The following is a 17889-nucleotide window of genomic DNA, read 5'->3' on the forward strand; positions in this document are numbered from 1 at the left end:
AAATAGAGAAATGCGAGTAAACGCAAAGAGTTGAATTTGAAAAGTTTTTCGATTTTATATTAAAATCCTACATTTTTATTTCAATAGCATGTTCGTGATATTACTTATAACCCCTTATAACATTGCATTATGAAGGGTTATATATAGATATTCCCGTGATGCACATCAGTGTTTCCACTCCTCCCGAAATTTCGGGAAATTTTACCTTTTCCAGGAAAGGTGAAATTTCGGGAAATTTTACCTTTTCCAGGAAAGGTTCCGAATGAAACAAATCCATGCAGGAAATTTCGGGAAATCCAAAGCCTTATTACAAGTAAACAATAATTAAACATAGCAACTGTCAACATTCATGTTATATTTTAAAAATTGTTTGCTGAAAGTTTCGGCTGGCTACATTTTTGTACAATTTTTGTTAAAATCAAACTAAAAATTCTAGGAAATGTCTATAAATTCGAGAAATTTGTTTTGGATCTGTGGAAACACCGATGCACATGGCCTTTGTAAGCGGGGGTGCTAAATCACCTCCAAGATTTATATGGGGGTGATGTACAGGTTTGATCCAAACACCTTCATTTTGGTGCGGAAAACAAACTTTTTATTTTTGATTGTATGATTATTTTGCTTTAAATTTTAAGTATTTTCCTTTGTCAAAACTGCTATTTTGGTATTATTGGTTTTAGTAAACATGTGATATTCATCTTTTTCTTATTTTTATTTTCACATTTTTCCTTTCTTTTCTTTTTTTTTTCTTTCTTTCTTTCCCTCTTCCTTTTAAGGGGGTAACTACCCCACTTATCTAAAATTTAGGAGGGCGTGCCCCTTCCCCTCGCTTCCATTTATCGCTACCTTTCCCATTCCCTTCGTTAGTCTGGTAACCTTATTTCGACGTCAAAGTGTCCACTCTATTGTTCTACAACACAACGAACATGACTAAAGAAAGAAAATTGGGAGAGAGAAGTAAAATGAAAGGATCTGAAAACGACGTGTGACCAGGTTGAATTCTCTTATTCACAAAGTGCAACCCTGGACATGGAGGAATGGGGGGTCTGAACATGTGATTTTTGAAATCTTGAAATGAAAATCATTACATCATTATGGAATATAAACAGGGGAAAAGACAAACAAGAACATAGCAGACATTTTCGTTTCTAATATTAAAATGTCCTTTATTTTTTCTCCTATTTCTTGTGTTGTCCAAGGTTGGAGGTTGGTTGCTAGCGACCCCCTCCCTTCACGCTGGCGCATTTACACACTGACGAGGCGGATCGGAGAGTTGAAATCATTATATCTTCAGAATGGACGATGAAAAAAAATTAAAATTATTGAAAGGGGGAGCGGGAACGCTATAGATTATGCCTATACCTGCGGCCCCCTCAAAAAAAAAAATGGAGACGAGGGAAGTGGAAGGGGCGAGTAGCGTATAAGTTCTAAGTAATGATAATAATAGTAATAAAATAATATAATATTTATATAGCACACGTGTCCATCTTGTTAGGTGCTCAAGGTGCCCATGTATTATTATCACTGCTTGATTCGTGTGATCAAAACGAACATACCTATAATCCTTTATTTGAGCCCCTCCCCCGCGCAAACGAAAAAGACTACGAACTTCCACAACCATGCAAGGGAGAGGGGGGGGGGGAGAAGTGGTGTTCATTTTCAAAAGTGATTATATTATTTTATTTTTTGCTCACGAGCTACACTCCCGCATCGTAAATGTTCAAAATGTTTGTCGGTATAGCCCTTGATTCTACAAATGTATATCGGTAACGTGTACCGACGTCAGCTATACGACCATGAGTCTTGGAAGTGTTCAACACTCTCCTCAGTCACATTTTCTTCCACCATACCCAGGGCAGTACAGGCTTTCATCAGTTAAAGGTAGGGGTGGGAATTATCATTCACACTTTCCCGATAGGCTGCCAAAATCATTTTTTTTTGGTTTTTGTTTTGTTTTGGGGGGGGGGCATTATTCACGTTATTATTTATTTATTTATTCATTTATATATTAGAGGGCTTGACCTAACTAAAGATCGAAGTTCTAATACAGTCTTATCTTACCTTATCTCATGAGGTCTAAATATATCACATGCAAGCTAAATTTATTGTATATTTTTATTTAGAACTGAGAATTGAATATTCTGGGCAGTTATTGTAATCATGAAGAAGATGCGTATCTAACGAAAAGATTCGTGCGAGCGCGAAACACAGAAGTAATTTTTAATATACTCACCTACAAAAGTATTCGTTTTGCAGTGACTCATGAATGTACATGTAATACAAATCTCACCAATCAATAAAATGCGAGAGCGAGTTGTACATTTTCAATATCTGGGACTAAAAAATGTATATTCGAATCACATTTTCAACCATAAATTGGATGGATATATAAGCATAACTTTATGATGCGAGCGTGCATGAAGCGCGAACAGAAATTCTAATTTTCCGCCCGAAACTCGGACAATCTAAGCACTTTTTCTGTCATGTACAATATGAGTATTATTGAGAACTGAACATGTTAACCACGTTTTGAAATCATAACCAGGATGAGTATGTAATCAAACAATTAATGCGAGCGCGAAGCGCGAGCTGATTATTATTTTTTTTTAATTCAGATCTAAAAACTGGAAAGTTCAAGTCCGTTTTTTATTTAAAGAAGAAACGCCATATTAGAGAATTAGACGCGAGGTGATTTTCCCCCTAGATTTAGACCTAAAACAAGACATAAAAAGCAATGGAACCATGAACAGAATGGCTATATATATATATATATATATATATATATATATATATATATATATATAATTTTCATCAACAGAAACATTCAAGTCCCAGTGAAAACTAAATTTTGATCTCCCATTAACATTCAGGAGAATTCAAATTCTATTCTTTTTCGTTTTCTATTGTTGTTGGGTGTTGTGTTTATTTTTCTACAAGCGCCATGAGCACCGAAAGGTGGACGCGTGCGCTATATAAGAAGCCACCAATATTATTATTGTCATTATTATTATTATAATTATTATCATTATCATCATTATTATTAAGATTTCCCCTCAATATTAATTTTTCAGCTCGCCCCTCGTGCTTGCATGAAATGCTTAATTAGACAAGCATCGATATGTCCCGATTGTAGGTCTCAATATCAATAATTTTCGGCTCGCGCTTCGCGAATGCGTTCATTGTCTGGATATGCATCATGTTAATTATTACAAAAAGTGCTTAGAATATTCCTTTTTAAGATCTTAATACTGAAAATAATAGGCACGTGCTTTATTAGCGCTCGCATACGTTGTTTTCGTTAGATACGCATCATTTTCATGATAAAAAACCCCGGACTAGAATATTATGTTTTATTTTGACTGGTCGAGTGCAGAGTATATACACAATAGACCTATATTTTGAAAGGGGTGCGATTTTAGCACTTGCCCGGGCCTCGTTTGTTCTAGATACGCCACTGTGGACATGGTGGACATTAAATTAAACAATGCGAGCGAAAAGCGCGAGCTGAATATTATTATGGCCCGACAACTGGACATTCTAAGCAGGTTTTTTAAATGTAAATATCAAATTATATGTACCTCAGTAAACAATAATTGCAAGCGCGAAGCACAATAAGCTATTTTTTACATGTAGACATAAAAACTAGACATTCCTTTTGCACTTCTTGTAATAATGAATACGAAGGGTATATCATGCTCAACAATATATATTTTTTTATATATAATTGATCATGACTGGACGTTGTAAAACAATAAAGGACAAGCTGTTTGTAGCGCGAACTAAATTTACTGACATAAAAGTGAATATCTTAAAAGCGCTGCCCAACACGTAAGAAACTTGTGAAGATGATAATGGAACAGTCTGAATGATGCGAGCGCGAAGCGCGAGCTAACAATTTTGGCGACTGGGACATATGGCCGGGCAATTTTAATCACTGTACGTAAAAAAGAATGGGCTTGATTGTAAGGCGATTTAGACCTAAAACCTATATACATTCAAATCTCTCTCGGAACATGAAGCAATTAATTAGAACCGCCCTGTGTGACAGTATATTCTAATCACTGTCGGTATAGCATATATATACACGGAGTAATGGAACATTCCTTCGTGACCCAACAGTTATATCATTTTTCCGGTAGGCGTCAGTCCGACAGCCTCTTTTCTTTTCATTTTTTTTAATTTCCTTCTTCCACTTTTCTTCTTTCTCTTCTTCCCCATCCTCACTTCTATTTTCCCCCTCTCCCCCTTACCCCGACATGGGAAGGGGGGGGGGTCATACCCTGTTAGAGACGGCCTTTCAATATCGACGGAAATACAATTATGCTCATTCACAAGAATTTGTTTTAAAATACACGAATTTAAGTGTATTGTTATGTGATAGTTGTGGTGATGATGTATGACTAATTGTTCCATGGAATTTGAATGTTTCAGTGATTGGATCGAGCAGAAAAGGGAACTTTCGTGATTGATAACGTGTGAATAATTACACTATTTCATTTTTCATTATTTTCCCCAAATGAATGATATCATGAGGATATATTATTTTACATTTGTTTTATATTGATTTGTTATACTCGTATTTATTAGAAATTTTCATATTGTAATGCTAATTTAATTAATTTATTTTTAGGGACCCCGGGGAAGAACAGGTTGGCTATCAATAGCCAATCTGAAACGGGTCTATCCCTACGATTCTGTATTACATGCATTGTAAGCTTCATTACTGTTATATTGTTAATTTGTTATATTGTTTTTTTTTTATTATTTGATTATGTAATGTTATTTTGTTTATATTTATGCATTTTTTTAATCGTGAATATAACCAACCAATATAAACAATACCAGATCGAAGATAAAGGATGCTTCATATACGCTGAGGTTTCATATAAATTGTATGAAGAAAATCAATAACCAATTTACAGGTTTTCAGGTAAACGAGCTAGAAAAGAACACAAAACACTATTTTCACGTAAGGTTCATATAGTAATCAGGGATGTGTAAAAAAAATCAGACTTCTTTTTTACTGTAAAGAATTTACGGAAGGAGGATCGAGAGAGGGGAAGCAGAAGAAAAGAAAAGAGCGGCCGAAAGAAATGGAAAAATGTAAAAGAAAAGTGATATGATTTGAAAGATGTCATGAGCGGATTATATGGCGGAGAAACTGAAAGAATTATTGACCCCAATCATGGATAAAATTAAATACGATTCCTACCCCTTACAAAAAAACCAATCAAATAAAAAAAATAAAAAACCAACAAAGTTTATGGATAATAATTTGTAGGTCTAATAGTCATTATAGTCCGGGGTCTAGGAGTTGAGATGTTTTGGGTTTGCAACTACCCTATCTACCACGTTCCAAAATAAAGTCCAAAACGGATAGGCCCCGATCGATCGGAGGGGGGGGGGGGGGCAATACGTTGATCATGATCATATAGTTTTTCCCCGGGAGTTTCTCATAAGCATCTTACGTGAAGATAGGCCTACCGAAGATTTTGATGGGATGGGAAATCCGGGATGGGAATATCTTTGTTGGGGGAGCTCGTGGAGAACGTAAAAACACACACACACACACACAAAAAAAAAACCCCACGATGGTGGATGTTTCCATGCCAGGGGGGGGGGGGGGAGAAGGAGAGGTCACTGCCTTTATTCCGAGTTCCTACCCAGCTATGCCCCGTGTTATGAGGCGCCGAATGTACCAATATTATATAGAACAATTATTTGTTATATAATCATTATTTATTAAATAATAACTATTATTTATATATAATTTACATTTTATTTGTAAATAACTACTATTATATAAAATATCATTTCTAATTATTTATATATAATTCCAAGTTATACTTCATTATTTGTAAATAATAATAGTTCGACATTCCATTATTTATAAATAATGATTATTTGTTTTTCATTATTTATAAATAATGATTATTTGTTTTTCATTATTTATAAATAATGATTACTTGTTTTTCATTATTTACAAATAATGATTATTTGTTTTTCATTATTTATAAATAATTATTATTTGTTTTTCATTATTTACAAATAATGATTATTTGTTTTTCATTATTTATAAATAATTATTATTTGTTTTTCATTATTTATAAATAATGATTATTTGTTTTTCATTATTTACAAATAATGATTATTTGTTTTTCATTATTTATAAATAATGAGTATTTGTTTTTCATTATTTATAAATAATGATTATTTGTTTTTCATTATTTATAAATAATGATTATTTGTTTTTCATTATTTACAAATAATGATTATTTGTTTTTCATTATTTATAAATAATGATTATTTGTTTTTCATTATTTATAAATAATTTGTTGAGTTTTCCATTATTTATAAATAATGATTATTTGTTAAATAATGAAAACGTCTACTTCATTATTTATAAATAATCATTATTTAATGTTCGAGTTTTCCATTATTTATAAATAAAGATTATTTGTTAAATAATGAAATATCTACTTCATTATTTATAAATAATAATTTTGTTTCAATATCCCATTATTTATAAATAATCATTATTTATAAACAATTTTTACAGTTTGCCATTATATACAAATAACCATTATTTATTAAATAATGCCATTATTTATTAAATAATGCCATTATTTATTAAATAATGCCATTATTTATTAAATAATGGAAAACTCGCTATAACATGCAAATGTGGGACCGCCCATGATATGAATATTCATGATGCGATTTCCTTTTTCGTGATTTTTCTTCACAAATTTTTGTCCATTTCCTCTTCATAATGACATTTCTTGAAGCAATTTTCTAGGGATATGGTCTGATTGTAATATTCTTCATTTTCTATATAACTTCGTCTTCGTAGAAATATCAAAAAGTGTAATTTTATACGATTTTTCCTACAGTTCACAATCCCCATAGGCGCGCGTGTACTGTAGGGACAACCGGTGAATCGACGGAGTGCTCTTCATCGAAATACTACGTTGGTTGGTCCCCGGAAGTGGCGGGCGGAATTTAGCCCGAATCCTCGATGGAAGTCGATCAAGTGCATATGAGCTGAGAGAGTGAAATATCAGTGTACTTGTACAGGCCCTTCTACTTTTTATAAATATTTCTTGTTGCTTTTTTTTAAGTTAATTTTTCCTGGTGTAGAGATAAGTTTCAGTTCTAATAATGCACTTCAAATACATTTTGGAGTGTCTGTTTGAGGCGTTTGGGGCGATTTCACCCTGGCCCCAAAATGCTCGCAACGACAATACGGGGGCATGATGACCCCTAAATTTTTTAAAACTTATTTTTCTATTGAAAATTATCACAAAATTCACCAAAAGTGTGCACGAAAGCCTTCGTATTTCACTTTTAAAACTCCAAAAAGTGCCCAAATGACAAGCTTGGTCGCTTCGCTGTGTCGCTTTCAACTTGAGAACGTTTACGCGTCTGCTTCCCCCCCCCCCTCCTCCGAAAGAAATTCTGTATACGGCCATGCTCTAAAGAGCCCGGCACATTGATTTATGTATACTTCCATTTTCATTATTTTTATCTCATTATCAACATGGCCTTACGCAGAATTTTTTCCAGGGGGGCCGGGGCCGGAGCATGACGCGCGTAAACTTTCTCAAAAAAATCTTGAAAGCGAGACAGCCACGGGACCAAGCCCAAATGACAAGCTTGGTCGCTTCGCTGTCTCGCTTTCAACTTGAGAACGTTTACGCGCGTCTGCCCCCACCCCCCGAAAGAAATTCTGTGAACGGCCATGCTCAAAATCGCATATGGCACATTGATTTATATGTACTTTTCATTTTCATTATTTTTATCACATTATCATCATGGCCTTACACAGAATTTTTACTGGGGGGGGGGGGGGAGCAGCTAGAACGCGCGTAAACTTTCTCATAAAAATCTTGAAAAAGCGAAGCGACCAAGCTTGTCATTTGAGCTTGGTCGCGTCGCTGTCTCGCTTTCAAGATTTTTTTGAGAAACTTTACGCGCGTCCTAGCTGCTCCCCCCCCCCCCCCCCCGGTAAAAATTCTGTGTAAGGCCATGATGATAATGTGATAAAAATAATGAAAATGAAAAGTACATATAAATCAATGTGCCATATGCGATTTTGAGCATGGCCGTTCACAGAATTTCTTTCGGGGGGTGGGGGCAGACGCGCGTAAACGTTCTCAAGTTGAAAGCGAGACAGCGAAGCGACCAAGCTTGTCATTTGGGCTTGGTCCCGTGGCTGTCTCGCTTTCAAGATTTTTTTGAGAAAGTTTACGCGCGTCATGCTCCGGCCCCGGCCCCCCTGGAAAAAATTCTGCGTAAGGCCATGTTGATAATGAGATAAAAATAATGAAAATGGAAGTATACATAAATCAATGTGCCGGGCTCTTTAGAGCATGGCCGTATACAGAATTTCTTTCGGAGGAGGGGGGGGGGGGAAGCAGACGCGTAAACGTTCTCAAGTTGAAAGCGACACAGCGAAGCGACCAAGCTTGTCATTTGGGCACTTTTTGGAGTTTTAAAAGTGAAATACGAAGGCTTTCGTGCACACTTTTGGTGAATTTTGTGATAATTTTCAATAGAAAAATAAGTTTTAAAAAATTTAGGGGTCATCATGCCCCCGTATTGTCGTTGCGAGCATTTTGGGGCCAGGGTGAAATCGCCCCAAACGCCTCAAACAGACACTCCAAAATGTATTTGAAGTGCATTATTAGAACTGAAACTTATCTCTACACCAGGAAAAATTAACTTTAAAAAAAGCAACAAGAAATATTTATAAAAAGTAGAAGGGCCTGTACAAGTACACTGATATTTCACTCTCTCAGCTCATATGCACTTGATCGACTTCCATCGAGGATTCGGGCTAAATTCCGCCCGCCACTTCCGGGGACCAACCAACGTAGTATTTCGATGAAGAGCACTCCGTCGATTCACCGGTTGTCCCTACAGTACACGCGCGCCTATGGGGATTGTGAACTGTAGGAAAAATCGTATAAAATTACACTTTTTGATATTTCTACGAAGACGAAGTTATATAGAAAATGAAGAATATTACAATCAGACCATATCCCTAGAAAATTGCTTCAAGAAATGTCATTATGAAGAGGAAATGGACAAAAATTTGTGAAGAAAAATCACGAAAAAGGAAATCGCATCATGAATATTCATATCATGGGCGGTCCCACATTTGCATGTTATAGCGAGTTTTCCATTATTTAATAAATAATGGCATTATTTAATAAATAATGGCATTATTTAATAAATAATGGCATTATTTAATAAACAATGGTTATTTGTATATAATGGCAAACTGTAAAAATTGTTTATAAATAATGATTATTTATAAATAATGGGATATTGAAACAAAATTATTATTTATAAATAATGAAGTAGATATTTCATTATTTAACAAATAATCTTTATTTATAAATAATGGAAAACTCGAACATTAAATAATGATTATTTATAAATAATGAAGTAGACGTTTTCATTATTTAACAAATAATCATTATTTATAAATAATGGAAAACTCAACAAATTATTTATAAATAATGAAAAACAAATAATCATTATTTATAAATAATGAAAAACAAATAATCATTATTTGTAAATAATGAAAAACAAATAATCATTATTTATAAATAATGAAAAACAAATAATCATTATTTATAAATAATGAAAAACAAATAATCATTATTTATAAATAATGAAAAACAAATAATCATTATTTGTAAATAATGAAAAACAAATAATCATTATTTATAAATAATGAAAAACAAATAATCATTATTTATAAATAATGAAAAACAAATGATCATTATTTGTAAATAATGAAAAACAAATAATAATTATTTATAAATAATGAAAAACAAATAATCATTATTTGTAAATAATGAAAAACAAGTAATCATTATTTATAAATAATGAAAAACAAATAATCATTATTTATAAATAATGAAAAACAAATAATCATTATTTATAAATAATGGAATGTCGAACTATTATTATTTACAAATAATGAAGTATTACTTGGAATTATATATAAATAATTAGAAATGATATTTTATATAATAGTAGTTATTTACAAATAAAATGTAAATTATATATAAATAATAGTTATTATTTAATAAATAATGATTATATAACAAATAATTGTTCTATATAATATTGGTACATTCGGCGCCTCATACCGTGTATGTAAACATGTACATGACACACGAAGGCCTGTGACTACGTGGACGTAACATGACCAGAGTGGAGTTCGGATACATATATTACAGCTCCATGATATTGCATTACATGGAGCTATATTGCATTCTCTTCTCGAATCAGTCGACGGACGTTTGCTATATCGTGACCAGGTAAAAGAGAATTATCAACAACCACAAGGATATATCTTGTAGTGCATGCAAAGGTAAACTAAAGAAAAGAACAGAGGGAATTTTTTTTTTTTGGGGGGGGGGGCACAATATAGCTTCTGGAAAATCACGCTCCATCCCCAGCCCCCATGATCCACAAAAAACTACTATTACTCTACACTGTAGATCCGAGATTGTATTTGTAGCCCCGGTTTGTCGCGTTCTTTTATGTTGTTGTCGTTTTATTTGCTACTAATTTACGTCGCCAAAATATAAATTCATCAAAATCCCATGGTCTGTAAGTCTACAAAGTTCATTATGAGGCATACATGTAGCATATTCAAATGTACAGACCACAGACGGAATGGACATTCACGAGTTCGACACAGTTTGACAGTATGATCATGGTCCTATGATATTCCCCCAATGTTATGCATAAGCGACACACACATCTACACCCTTTCACACAGGCAATAAGCAACGCACATGCATCGATCGCTTATCGCACACACCGAGCAGAGACACAGAAAAAACCCAAAACAAGCTAACTTCGCCCACAGATCACGCAAGAAGCGAAATTCCGTGGTAAGCTCCGCCTACTTTCTTGCATACATCACAAGGTGGCGCTATATAATATCGATTTAAATTGGAAACAGAATCATGAATCAACCGTCGAGAAGTGCATTTTTCTCTTCAAACATTGCCTCAGATTTTCAGTTTTTAAAAACACTTCCCGAACATGTTATGATCCCAAACTTTCACATGGGTATTTTTGAGCTGTTAGTCAAATGTTCATACCATTTTCAAAAAGCAATATGATAATTTTTTCAATTGCTCACAAAGTGAAACAATCCCTTTAACATTGGTGGAGAGTGGCAAATGCAAATAGATGTCTTAAAACTATATTGTACGTGTGATGTAAATGTAGTCAGTAGCAAATGCTCACGTGGTATTGGTAATTTCAAATTTGATTGTGAAATGACAAAACTTTACTTTAACTCTCCCTCAACGTCAATAATTGGCAGATAATAAATTAAAAATGATCTTGAAACAAGATCGATGATAATTGCTTGAACTTATTGGCCCGAATTCACAAAGGTGGTTTTGAAAACCCACGGTTGAATCCATGGTTTATGCAGATTTCCTGTATAAATTACCCTTTAAGCGTGTACTGGGCGCGTGTATAAAAATGTCCAAAGCTTATGCGCACTTTTGTCAGTGCGCCAAATTGACGCCTGTTGCCATGGTTAGAAGGGTGGACTCATTAATTCAAAACAGTGGACTCATGAATAAAATAGCGTGGATAACCACGGCAACAGGCGTCAATTTGGCGCACTGGGACAAAATCGCGCATCAGCATTGGACATTGTTTAATATACGCGGTAAAATAAGCGTAATTTATACAGGAATTCTGCATAAACCATGGACTCGACCGTGGGTTTTCAAAACCACCTTTGTGAATTCGGGCCATTAATTCCATCATGAAGTATCAATCACATACATGTACACCAGTATTCGGAATCAACACTGTATCCCATTATCTACCAAATCACACATAATCAATATTCAAGCAAACACTGGTGATGACTTTGAAAAGAATTCATTCTACATCTGCATACAGAATACAAGTTTGTCTAAATATCACTCAAGTTTACAAAGAAGATTTCTTACCTCTGGAAGCATTAGAAGCGTATTACGAGCCCCTCTCTCTTTGAAACTGCAACAACAACAAAAGGGAATTATGAATATTTACATTCTGGTGGTGTTAAGAATAGTTAATGATAGATCTTCAAGTTACAACGATTTGAGGTGAACAATTTATCCAGCGTCAAAATCCCCAGGAAGTTGCATCACCTAAAAATACATTAGCTGGGGAGCGTTTCATGAAAGGACTTGTCAGACATTTTATCTGACAAGTCCTGTTTTATCCGACAGTTACCATAGTAACAGTGCTCCTCAGCAAATAAAAATCAAGGAATGTCAGACAAAAATGTTGATGAAATGCTCCCGTTTTACTTAATAAAGAATACTATTCTCGGCCTCATTATTTTATGATAATGCTTAAAACTATAAAACTAACGGCTGAAAAGAAATTGTGACTGCTCCAACAAACTTACCTTCCTGTGGTCTGTAAGTAGTCTTTCTTCAAGTACAAATCCATTCCCACCATTGTTGACAGATTAGATTTCTAGGAAGAAAATTATGAGAAAGGTTGATTGAGATTACAGGTGAGAGTGGTTTGCAGAAATGATTTTACATAATGGGTACCCGGCAGGATTCATTCCTTGAATGCATGAGCGCTGAAAGTCAGCTCAAGCTAAAGCCGGGGTAATAATAATAATAACAACGCGCCTCGGAATATAATATATTTCTACTTCTAGATAGATGGCGCTATATAAATGCCTATTATTATTATTATTATTATTATAATATTTAAGAGAATAGTCAGAATACACAGCAGCTTATATTTTTTAGGGGATAACCAATGCTGGATGCTGGTCTTAACTCAAAATATAAGCACAGCCTTAATGTTTGCCTCCATTTCTGAATGGAAAATCAAGGCTTTCTGGATTCGACATTTCCCTCTTTCTGTAAACAATTAACTCAAAAGGTAAAACAAAATATGAATCATTCTTTATTATTCCTTTAAGACTCTTTTCCAGCTAAATTTTTAATCAATCTTATATAAACCACGATTAAAAATTATATCTATAAAAGTATGGTACATCCCTTGTTCTTTGTAGAACTAAATGCAATTTCTAATAGGCCTACATACCCTTTTGATCGCAATTGAAATTATATTTACAGGAGTTTTCATGTTTTCCATAAACATGGAGATTAAAAGAAATTTAAAGCAACTTTTCTTTTCAGAGTCAATGTCAAATTCAAAGAACCAACTCAGAATTTGAAGTTTTAAGTACATACAATTTGCAGGTATATGTATATATGCCACCTGAACTAACTGAGCCCTCAAAATTAATCCTGTTATTATTTCCTAATTGAGAATTTTATGAGAATCTTCAGGAACCTGCAGCTGTGCATATATTGTGATTTGAAAGCCTTACTGAGTCTGAAAGTGACTTTAAAATAGCAACAAGCTCTAGACTGAAGTCACACATTCAATCTATCAACATTCAAGAGAAAGTAATGACCAACAGTACAGATGAATCCAACCTCAGATAATAAAATGATTTACAACTACGCATTAAGTATGGACTTTTCTTTTGCTAGATAGACTTGTATTGATTAACTTTACCAACAATTTCACACTGAAGTCACACATCAGAACTTATCTATCAGCATTCTGAAGAAATTAATGACCTATATACTAGATCATAGATACATACTTCAATCATTAAATGAAAAAATATCATTCCATAGATAACCCTTTTTATACTACACTGTACATGAAGTGTGGCATTTTCCATTGCAAGTTGTTGGTGTGATAATTTCACAACAGGGGTCATAAAGAGATTTAAAATTGATTGCAAGTTCTGTACATGTGATTGACCATGTATGTAGACCTTGTTACTCCTAATCATACAATTGTTATGCTACAGCACCAAGACTGCATTATAAGCCTCAGAGGATCTCAATCATCAAACGTCACTGAGGACAATGGAATGAAAATTTGCACTGTGTTGGTGGGATTTTCACACCCCCAAATTTGGCAGTACTAAGGCCTCTCTCGAAGGTTTTAGTAAGAGACTATTAAAGAGGGAATTGCAAGAAACGTGCAATCAATTGCACATCATTTCTGCGCCCCCAAAATCAATCGTATCTCAATAAATTACAAGTGTGCACTTGATTGCTGATTTCTTTCTGCAACAATGAGTTTAAACTTTAAACCAACATTACAAATGCAAAGCTTTTATAAAGTATATACCGGTACGGTGCATATATGTAAATGGATCATAATTTGTTTATCGCTTTGCATTTGTAATGTCAAGAAAGGAGGAGGAACGTGCAAAGTCCCCGATACATTTTTAAATGCTTTTCTAGTTGCCCAGTATTGTAATCCAACAATACAATTTGATGTGTGTCTATTTAAGAGTACCTAGTGTGCATCACAGTGCATGTATAGGTGACCAATGACGTCACACCAATCTCTGTTTGTTGTGATTTGCATGATTAACCCCAATTCCATTTAATTCTGAAGCTTATTGTGAAAGTGCATTCACTAAACAGACAGAGTCTATTCATCTTTGTAGGCGCACCCATTATGACTGTTGACCTAGCTGAGGTGACCTTGTAAGATATTCAGTTGATCGGTGAGAAAAATGAAGATGTGATAGAAACTGGGACATAGGGCAAGAGAGAAAGAGAGAGAAGATTTAGACAAATACAGGGGGGTGAAGAGAGAGAGAGAGAGAGAACAGGGATCCAGATGAACCAAGAATCGAATTCAAAACGACAGTGTACAAGTGACCTACTTCTAAAAATCTTAAAAATTTTAAATGGGGATAAGTTACACGTATGATAGGAGTTTTTTTTTCAGCTTAACCTCATGCCTTCCCCCCCAAAAAAAAAAATTAAGATTCGAAAACCATTATCAAACATTGAAAATAAAATATTAAAATTGATTGTAAATTATCCTGGAAAGTTAATATTGACCCCTGCTGTTGCATGTAAGTTCGACTTTCAAGAAATATTGAGTCATTTAATTCAAATCTCATTTTAATTATATTTGTATCTACTGTAATCTGTTACTGTATTTCACTCTTTTTTGTTAAGTATTTTAATTTTAATGGAATGAGGGAATGCTTTGAAGACAAAACTTAAATCCATACATCTTTTCCAGTTTACTTCAAAAATGAGCTGTGAAGGCAAATTTGTCTTGCACATACATATATTTGTACATCATTCAACTATTTAATCCAAACAAATTATTGAAAGTAAGAGAATGACATCAAATTAATGAAAATTGAATTAATACCAAGTGTACATGTACATGTTTCTTAACTTACCGAACATGGTGACCGAAACACCCCGCTTTTGATCTTGTAAGCTGCTGCGCTCACGTCCTGGAATTTGACCTGGATTGGGTTGTCGGGGTCGCAGTGTGGATCGTGTTGGTATTCCTCTCCGATCTCGCTGATGTCGATCTGAGCATCCTCTTCCAAGGTCGTGGTGCATTTATCAAGTCCGTTGACCAAGGCTTGTTTGTGCGATTCCATGGCGACGCCCTCGTCTTCAGAAACCTGTCCTTGATCTTGTGGAAGCTCAGAGGGCATCATAAATCAAGAATTTTTCAATTTTTTTATTAAACCTGAAGTGGATTGAAAAAAAAAATGTTGCAAAATGCAAGTTAATGAATGAATGCTCATTATAGAATACAACTGAACTAAAAATTTTAGAATTTGTGAGTTTCAACTTAAGCATATTACATGTATAACTTAATAAGTTAACACTTTTTTATAATTTTTACCATGCCTAGTAGCAGTAGATCTAACCAAAATGAAAGCTTTGTTCAGTCCCTGTTCATCAGTGCTCCACTGCACTAACCGTTTCATCTTGGTTAGCCAGGCAGCTTCTTGAGAGTAAAAATCATTTACTAACGTAGGCTTAGAGTAAGCCTACGTTAGTAAATTATTTTCACTCTCGCATAGTCTCAAGAAGCCGCCTGGCTAATCTTGGTCCACTGGCATGGCTCCTCCATATATTATAGGATTAGAAATTTCATAAAGTAAAAAAGGTTGTTTAAAAACTCCTTCTAAGGCTAAGAATTAACAGTAATACTACTGACGGATTTCAGCTGTCCCCATTTATTATTTATTAGACCTATTTTTTTTTCAATTTCAGTTTCACTTTCACTTTCAATGAGTTTCATTTCCTTCACAGAAAGTGCAAAGAAACTTAAGCCAAAAAAGACTAAGTTACAGTACCGGTACCGGTACTCAGTCTTTTCTGGAACCAACAATTCAAAAACTGAAATAATATTATAATGGTCACGATTGGATTCTAACCTTACCTAAGATTAACTTGTATAAAAACCAGACGAAATATCACGCAAAACACAGGTGCATGTGCAGAGCTCGAATAGTAACTTAGTTGGTGTTGGAATCGCAGTGGCGATAGACGAGGTCGAGGACAGATGAGATTCAGATCGATGATCCAGTCTGTAAATGACAGTGTTTTTTTCTCTGACGGAGACAGAATCTGATATTTCTTAATGTTAGAAACGGATCGTGATCCTGTCGTAAAACAATCTCCAATTTTTTCTGCTTCCTCAAAAAGTTAGGACGTGAAAAACCGAAGGCCAGTTTCCAATTGAAAAAATATCGAGTAAAATCGATGTGCTCAAAATATTCTGTTTATGTTCGACAAGGTAGTGTGTACTGACACTACCGGCATCTCCGTCACATGCCGCCGTACACGTACGTACACGAATGAATGCGTCGGCTGTATTGTTGTCAACCGGTTCCAACCGGCGCTAGCCAAAACATGGCATTTCTCTCAGGAGCACAAAACAGACTTTTGAGTGTTATTGGACGTTAAAATTTCAAAACTTGTCAGTTATATTTCATTGTTATTATTTTTCAATACGTTGGACATGAATGAAAAATCTTGATTTTCATCTTTAAGTCAAAAGCTTAGTAGTTATTGTGAATTAACACATCTTACTAGTATTTTGTTTTTTACAAATCGTTACAAAAATAGACTACAACTATTTCCAGATTTCCTTCCCTATTTGTACGTCATTGGGTAATGAGAACGGCACCGCCTTTTATGCAAATCTCTTGCTTGTGATTGGTCCGCCGAGACAACACCCATTTTGATAAGCACGTGGCAATGTTTACGTTTTTCTCCGAAACTAATGTTTTATTTGTGAATGTTATCGGAATGCTTTTATCCGCGATTTTTTTGTCAAATCATTTCCGAGGTTCTTCATCCTGGTAAAGGAGAAAGGCGGAAAATGCGTGTCGATGTCTCTATTGTTTGTTTTCACCTTACAAATCTGAAAAGTGAGAGAATCAGGGTGTAGTACTTTTGCAGCAACATTAGTGAGCCCATTTAGAGGCATATTCCAAGTAAATTCTCCCATGATACTGACATGACATTTGAGTCATTTTTTGAGAAATAAAAAAGACCCACATGTGAAACTATAAATAAAAGATGGTGAATTAAGAACAGCAAAGTTTGTTTAATTATAAATAAGTAATGAGAGCAAAGGAATTCAACGCAATGACACAAACTGGTGCGTGTGTGTGGCCGAGTGGTCTAAGGCGCCTGGCTATATATGGAAAGTCCGGGGTTCGATCCCCGGCCGTGGCAACTCTGCCCGTGAGCAAGGCACTTAATCTACAATGCTCTTTTATCCTGCTTTAAAATAAATGGGAATGTTATATGCATTATTGGTAACTATGTGTGCACTTGTTAAAAAAATGACACAAACTAACAAGATCAGACTTAAATGGGAGTTATCAACAGCTCACTGCATGAGCATTACACAGTGCGTCCCCCCCCCCCCAAAAAAAAAAAAATCAGACAATTGGATGGTAAATTGCCAATTTGTCTATTGCCAACTCGTCCCCTCATCACATGTTCTATCTTC

At 34.6% G+C, this 17889-nt stretch overlaps 1 protein-coding gene across 1 annotated transcript; it reads right to left on the reverse strand.

Annotated features, from left to right (window-relative positions):
- Window positions 1-11960: 11960 nt before the first annotated feature.
- Window positions 11961-16722, reverse strand: LOC135155974 (uncharacterized). The gene is made up of 4 exons (XM_064106619.1): window positions 16306-16722; window positions 15302-15603; window positions 12452-12522; window positions 11961-12051 (listed from the first exon to the last, which is right to left on the reverse strand). Exons 2-4 carry the CDS (start codon window positions 15569-15571, stop codon window positions 11976-11978), a joined length of 417 nt encoding a protein of 138 aa, XP_063962689.1. The 5' UTR covers window positions 15572-15603; window positions 16306-16722; the 3' UTR covers window positions 11961-11975.
- Window positions 16723-17889: the final 1167 nt, after the last annotated feature.

Source organism: Lytechinus pictus, chromosome 11, assembly GCF_037042905.1.
Source record: "Lytechinus pictus isolate F3 Inbred chromosome 11, Lp3.0, whole genome shotgun sequence".
In the NCBI taxonomy this organism is placed as follows: domain Eukaryota; kingdom Metazoa; phylum Echinodermata; class Echinoidea; order Temnopleuroida; family Toxopneustidae; genus Lytechinus; species Lytechinus pictus.